Source organism: Penaeus chinensis, chromosome 20, assembly GCF_019202785.1.
Source record: "Penaeus chinensis breed Huanghai No. 1 chromosome 20, ASM1920278v2, whole genome shotgun sequence".
NCBI lineage: Eukaryota > Metazoa > Arthropoda > Malacostraca > Decapoda > Penaeidae > Penaeus > Penaeus chinensis.
Window position 1 is genome coordinate 16,341,676 of NC_061838.1, and position 7,500 is coordinate 16,349,175.

Here is a 7,500-nt window from a genome sequence, read left to right on the forward strand (position 1 = left end):
AAAAGGTTTTCATATTGGATAATTTCATATCAAATGATAAAAGTCGAAGTAAAACGTGTTTTATCAATATCAACTAAAGTTAAAATAGTAAAAAGTGGAGAAGTAAATTTGAGTTTTTTAACACCTTGTCCAATAGCAGACTGGTGTGTTCAGCAACCAATACACAAATATTTCAAACCTTCACCTATTTGCATGCACCTTTGTCTGGATTTTTTTTACAAGTGCCGTACTTGGGTTCAAGGTTACAAAAATATTAAATAATAATTAATCAACATAAACTCAGCTAACATTATTTATATGCTTTATATGTCATCTAATTCTTGCGTCACTGTAAAATATACATTTATATATTTAAAGTCGGGCTCACCTTTATACAAAATTCTGATAAATTTATCTTAACCATTGCAGTAATTGGTAGTGTGAGTTAACATAAGTATAAGCCACTAAGAATTAAATAATAAAGGAAAATGACACCACTGATAGTCATTATGAGTAATGATGGAAATAATTACAAAAAAAATCATATAGTGGTAGTATAAATCATATTGTGGTAGTAATAATAATAACAATCATAAAAAAGTAAACAAAAATATTAGCAGTTATGATAATAATAATATAAATTTTATTATTATTATTATTATTATTATTATTATTATTATTATTATTATTATCATTATTATCATCATCATTATCATCATTATCATCATTGTTATTACTATTACTATTATCCTTATTCATCATTATCATCATTATTCACTATGCATCATAAAAAAAATATTTATACTTATATAATTATTTATAATAATAATAATAATAATAATAATAATAATAATAATAATAATAATAATAATAATAATAATAATAACAATAATAATAATATTCACCATCATAATAATAATATTTGTCATCATAATAATAATATTTACCATCATCATCAGCATAATAATAGTAATAATAGTAATAATAATAATAATAATAATAATAATAATAATAATAATAATAAATATAAATATATATGTATATCACCTATATTAAACACTAAATAAGATTAAGTATCCAGTCTCCAATGTATGTACTGTCAAAAAATATATAGAGAGAAAAAATAATTAAAAAAGAAACTGCAACAACAGTGCCTATCATATTAAAAACAGAATAATAATTGTAATATAACAAAGCTCAGATCATGTTCATATACTATTTTTGCTTGACTTCAAGAAGCTGGGGGTAGTTTTCTACAATGTTAAGGAGGATCCCGTCGATGTATGATCGGAGATGCTGGTTGGCTTCCTGCGCATCCTTCAGAGATTTCTTGAGCTGTTGATAGAGAAGGTTTAAAGAAAATGTTAAAGACTGGATATCAATCTTCATTACTATGGATGGTATAATATGTCATGAATAAATTATTTCCCTTTAAATCTTATTAGAGAAAGGGAGTAGAATAGGAGGACAATTTCAAAATGGATTTGATGCTTCTTTACATTAAAGTATTACACCAATGATTTTTTGATAATATAAGATTTGAAATAAACTTTTTTTTCATCATAGCAAAACATGCATTTATCAAAACATAGCATGCACTACGTGAGATTAAAACAAAAGTTAGTTTTAATTTACTACTCCAAATTTAACATCAATGCCTTTATCATCATTATATTGCTTTATAAATTCTGCTAGAGGTCTTCCTTACTGAAGGAAACTATAAATCCACAAGAAGTTCTGTGAATCAGACACAATTTCACCATTATTCAATCTGCTATAAAAGGAAAATGCAACATGAATTCTTTTTGCCTTAAGCATTTTGTGTGTTAATATATTTGCCGAGTGAATCTCATCTACAGGTAAACACTCAAAACAAGATCAAAGGGGATGTTTTCTTTTCTGAAGGCAGGTGCAGAGCCCAAAGAAATGGGAATAACACTCAGGCAAAAAAGGCTGTTAGTTAAAGGCATGCAAGGTTATTTAAAAGCTAAGACATGAGACAGAATATCATAATCAAAATACAGAAAAGGATGCATGATCTGTTTTCATTTCTTGCATAATGGCTACTCCTTTTTGTGTATTTAATGATTGTTACAAAATTATCAATATCATCCTTTTCAGTCACTCTCAATAGATTCTGTCCACATCAAGCCAGTGTCCACCACAAACTTTACAATACCTTCTCGACTGTGTCACTGCCATAGAGTGCACCCTATGAGAAAAAAAATGTGCTTTAAAATGTGCAAAAATAGAGGCTACTTAAAGAGCTTTTACTAGGTTCTCCCAGGAACAATTAAAGGACAGCTCATTTCTTAACTATTATTTAAAGAGGAAAACTTCTTTCCAGAAATACCAGGTACACCCACAGTGATAAGGAAATTAAGCAATAATTCATATACTGGGAAAAATACATAAATATAGATCAAGCATATTACACAACACCCACATGTAATAACTGTCTCAGTCTAGCCAGCTTTGTTTGGTAATTTGTTTATTTGCATTGTTAAAGCAATAAACCTCATCATGTATCTAATGACTCATACATGTAATTGAAGTCTGTACAATTTCTTAATTCCTGTAAAATTAATAACCATGACCAAGCTTAAACAATTCTGAAGCCTCTTAAATTTTTTACTTTACATTTTGGATAGTTCTTACTGCATAATAATCATACAAAAAAATTAGCACAAAATTACTCTTCTCTTAAACACCACATTACTGCATTTTGTAAAAAAAAAAAAAAGGAAACAATGTTACATGACAAAAGAACGAACAAAAATTAATGAAAAAAATAGAACAATGGTTACTACTGAAGTATATCATGTTGTTTTCATTTATATAAACTAAAAAAGAAATGCAATGCTAAAGAATAAGTTTTGGTGTTCTAAAGAACATCAAACATGGACATTATATCAATGAGATATTGAGAATATTCTTTCCCATTGCAAACTATTTTAGCATTTATTGTCCTGTCTCTATTCCGATGTATTTTTAATAATTATTCAAGACAAAACAAAATAATAATACAACCTCAAGAAAGCATTAATTATGCTAACATAAGAAAATGCAATTCAGTGAAAGAAAACATCCATTCTGCATAGCCTCTTTTTGTACATAGAAAGACTCTCAGTTTCTTCACACATAAATAGCAATTATAAGATTGAATCACAATAGGGCTAACCTCTTCACTAGTCATGGCTTCAAACTCAGCAGCCAACGAGTTATTGTTTGTAGCAGTGACTAGCGTGCGTCCCTCTTCTAATCGGGAGGTTAACAACTGAGCTTGAAGATCTTCCACCTGCTCAACAAGATCTGCAAAAGGTTTATTTAGATGAATGATAAGAGTAAAGTGTACATCTCTTTTGCTTAAAGAAATGAGTAAATATTTAATTTCAGTCTAGAAACAACTTGTTTTCAGTTATTATATTATCTTCCTAAAATTGCCTGTTTTTGTAATACTGGCCAAACCTACTTTTGTTCTCTTCTCTGAGTTGCCTGATAGTAGCTTGCAACTCTGCAGTCTGGGCAGTCTGAGGGTCAACACTGGGTGATCGTTTCCTGGCAGTTTCCTCAGCTGTCCGTAGGCGTTCTATTTCACACCGTAATTCTTCTATTACCTGCAAAGAAAAAGTATTTCACTCAGGTAAGAATCATATTGAAGATATAAAAATATACATAGAGAAGTATACATATTCCTTTAAAACAGCATGATTCAGGTATATTCTGTGAGATCATTAACTAACACTTACCTGAGCACTTCTCTCTCTCTCAACTTTGATTTCTTCCTTTTCTCTCCTTGAGAACTCTGCCAATTTTCCATTTTCTTGATGAAGTGCGGAAGCAGAAAACTCTGCTTCTGATACACGATCTTCTAAAGTCTCTTTCTCTTTTTGTAACTTATCTAACTGACTTTTTGAACGTCTGTAATCATCATCTACAGATTTCTTTTCTTTTTCTACACTAGCTAACCTGAAAGGTTAAAAAAAATTTACAACTTCGTAAGGACCCATATTTTTATGTTTAACATACATTAGGAGTATAAAGAATTGAGACATTGATAGAAAAAAAAAAAAAAAATTAAAAACAATAAGTTACTCAATATACTGTAGGCTATTAGTCATTCAAACATAAATGCATAAGCTCATGCACCAACTCAGAGGAGAAGAAAAGAGGAAAAGGAGAGGGAGTAGAGAAAGGGCACAGAGGATGGAAGTACAGTGTATTCTAAGTATAGCCAGGCAGAGAGGCTGAATAGGCAGGGAGAGAGAAATAAAGAAACCAAAAGTCAAAATAAGTATGAACAAATATTTACTTGATGGTGTAATTTTCTATAGTAAGCTGTTTTTCTCGTTCTATGCGTGTTACAAGCTCCCGGTTCCTCCGCTGTTCCTCTGCCAGCCGTTCCTCGTGTCGCATCTCTGCCTCCCGGAGTTGCTCTTCTAACATCACCACTCTATAAATATTTAAAAATTATACTTGCAGTTATATAAAAGATGTCTAAAATTCCTTCACACTGAGGAGGTACCGAAGCCTACTTTACACAACACCGTCATTTCAATGTATTCAAAAAACTTTAAACAAAAAAGTTTGTTTCATATTCAAGCCTAGGATATTTAGATTGAAGATTTATATGGATAATAACATGTAACAACTTCTGCATCATCTATATTGTTTCACACAGACCTCGCTTGGTACGCAGCATTGTCCTGCTTGACCCGAGAGAACCTGTCATCCGAGTTCACCTGGTTCTCAGCTAAAACTCCTACTTGTTGCTGCAACATTTGTACCTGTTGAAAGACGACCAAAAATTAGAAGACTTTCTATTGGTAAACTGTTTTTGCTAGAATAAAGTTTTCTGCACTCATATGCACTTAAAAACCATGAACACACTCACGCACACACACATGCACACATGTAGGCACAAACATGCACTCTCACTCATTCGCTCCCTCTCACTCATTCACTCACTCGCTCCCTCTCACTCATTCACTCACTCGCTCCCTCTCACTCATTCACTCACTCGCTCCCTCTCACTCATTCACTCACTCGCTCCTTCTCACTCATTCACTCACTCGCTCCTTCTCACTCATTCATTCACTCACTCACTCCCTCTCACTCATTCACTCACTCACTCCCTCTCACTCATTCACTCACTCGCTCCCTCTCACTCATTCACTCACTCGCTCCCTCTCACTCATTCACTCACTCGCTCCCTCTCACTCATTCACTCACTCGCTCCTTCTCACTCATTCACTCACTCGCTCCTTCTCACTCATTCATTCACTCACTCACTCCCTCTCACTCATTCACTCACTCACTCCCTCTCACTCATTCACTCACTCGCTCCCTCTCACTCATTCACTCACTCGCTCCCTCTCACTCATTCACTGACTCGCTTCCTCTCACTCATTCACTCACTCGCTCCCTCTCACTCATTCACTCACTCGCTCCCTCTCACTCATTCACTCACTCGCTCCCTCTCACTCATTCACTCACTCGCTCCTTCTCACTCATTCATTCACTCACTCACTCCCTCTCACTCATTCACTCACTCGCTCCTTCTCACTCATTCATTCACTCACTCACTCCCTCTCACTCATTCACTCACTCACTCCCTCTCACTCATTCACTCACTCGCTCCCTCTCACTCATTCACTCACTCGCTCCCTCTCACTCATTCACTCACTCGCTCCCTCTCACTCATTCACTCACTCGCTCCTTCTCACTCATTCATTCACTCACTCGCTCCTTCTCACTCATTCATTCACTCACTCACTCCCTCTCACTCATTCACTCACTCGCTCCCTCTCACTCATTCACTCACTCGCTCCCTCTCACTCATTCACTCATTCGCTCCCTCTCACTCATTCACTCACTCGCTCCCTCTCACTCATTCACTCACTCGCTCCCTCTCACTCATTCACTGACTCGCTTCCTCTCACTCATTCACTCACTCGCTCCCTCTCACTCATTCACTCACTCGCTCCCTCTCACTCATTCACTCACTCGCTCCCTCTCACTCATTCACTCACTCGCTCCCTCTCACTCATTCACTCACTCGCTCCTTCTCACTCATTCATTCACTCACTCACTCCCTCTCACTCATTCACTCACTCACTCCCTCTCACTCATTCACTCACTCGCTCCCTCTCACTCATTCACTCACTCGCTCCCTCTCACTCATTCACTCATTCGCTCCCTCTCACTCATTCACTCACTCGCTCCCTCTCACTCATTCACTCACTTGCTCCCTCTCACTCATTCACTGGTTCTCACTCATTCACTCACTCCCTCTCACTCATTCACTCACTTGCTCCGTCACTCATTCATACATTCGTTCCTTCTCACTCATTCACTCATTCGCTGGCTCTACCTCATTCACTCATTCGCTGGCTCTCCCTCATTCACTCATTTGCTGGCTCTCCCTCATTCAGTCATTCACTGGTTCTTTCTCATTCACTCATTCGCTGGCTCTACCTCATTCACTCATTCGCTGGCTCTCCCTCACTCACTCATTCGCTGGCTCTACCTCATTCACTCATTCGCTGGCTCTACCTCATTCACTCATTCGCTGGCTCTACCTCATTCACTCATTCGCTGGCTCTACCTCATTCACTCATTCGCTGGCTCTACCTCATTCACTCATTCGCTGGCTCTACCTCATTCACTCATTCGCTGGCTCTACCTCATTCACTCATTCGCTGGCTCTACCTCATTCACTCATTCGCTGGCTCTCCCTCATTCACTCATTCGCTGGCTCTCCCTCATTCACTCATTCGCTGGCTCTCCCTCATTCACTCATTTGCTGGCTCTCCCTCATTCACTCATTTGCTGGCTCTCCCTCATTCACTCATTTGCTGGCTCTCCCTCATTCACTCATTCACTGGTTCTTTCTCATTCACTCATTCGCTCCTCACTCATTCACTGGTTCCCACTCATTCACTCATTCGCTCCCTCTCACTCATTCACTCGCTCTCACTCACATGCATTTCGCCATTCATTCATTAACAGGCATCGTCGGTTCGTAATATAGACATTTAACAATATCTGAAACGGCCATGAATGTGCTCTTGCGTGCTCCTAATTGGCATGCATGGATGTTCGCGAATGTTGCGTTGACACTTAAGATCTGGCACTTACGTTTTTTTCAAGGGAAGCTGAATTCTTTAGTTAAAATACTTTACCTTAGTTTTTTCACTAGCATCAGAAGATATGGTCTGGCGCGACGCGAGTTTTGTATTTTTTTGAAAAGTTAAAGTGATTTCTCCTTACTTTACCTGCAGTTGTGAAAACCTTACTGCTGGTCAGTCACTGCACATGCTTTCGTGAACATGAAGTTCCCGCAAGTTCACCTTACCTGGGGTGCCACACTGCATGTCCTGCCGATCAGCAGCGGGAGCAGCACTCACCGTCTTGACAATGTCCTTGTAGAATGCGTGTCCATTGCCGCATCGGGCAGGGGGCTTGGTGATCTCGAACTGGCCCTGCCATAGGTCATACTCTAAGTCCAGGTCAACACTA

The 7,500-nt window shown here is 37.2% G+C and overlaps 1 protein-coding gene across 10 annotated transcripts in view; it reads right to left on the reverse strand.

Annotated features, from left to right (window-relative positions):
- Positions 1-919: 919 nt before the first annotated feature.
- LOC125035759 (rab11 family-interacting protein 4-like) overlaps positions 920-7,500 on the reverse strand; it is a 138,154-nt gene continuing 131,573 nt past the window's right edge. For 5 of the 10 annotated variants that reach the window (XM_047627956.1, XM_047627955.1, XM_047627954.1 and 2 more), the window contains 7 exons: positions 4,663-4,766; positions 4,292-4,432; positions 3,729-3,948; positions 3,452-3,596; positions 3,161-3,291; positions 2,159-2,191; positions 921-1,314 (listed from right to left, as the gene is read on the reverse strand). In XM_047627956.1, the coding sequence (XP_047483912.1) occupies positions 1,195-1,314; positions 2,159-2,191; positions 3,161-3,291; positions 3,452-3,596; positions 3,729-3,948; positions 4,292-4,432; positions 4,663-4,766 (894 nt within the window). In that variant the 3' untranslated portion in view covers positions 921-1,194. Of the gene's footprint in view, positions 1,315-2,158; positions 2,192-3,160; positions 3,292-3,451; positions 3,597-3,728; positions 3,949-4,291; positions 4,433-4,662; positions 4,767-7,500 lie in introns of all 10 variants that reach the window. The other 5 variants (XM_047627957.1, XM_047627958.1, XM_047627960.1 and 2 more) reach the window with 3 other exon arrangements.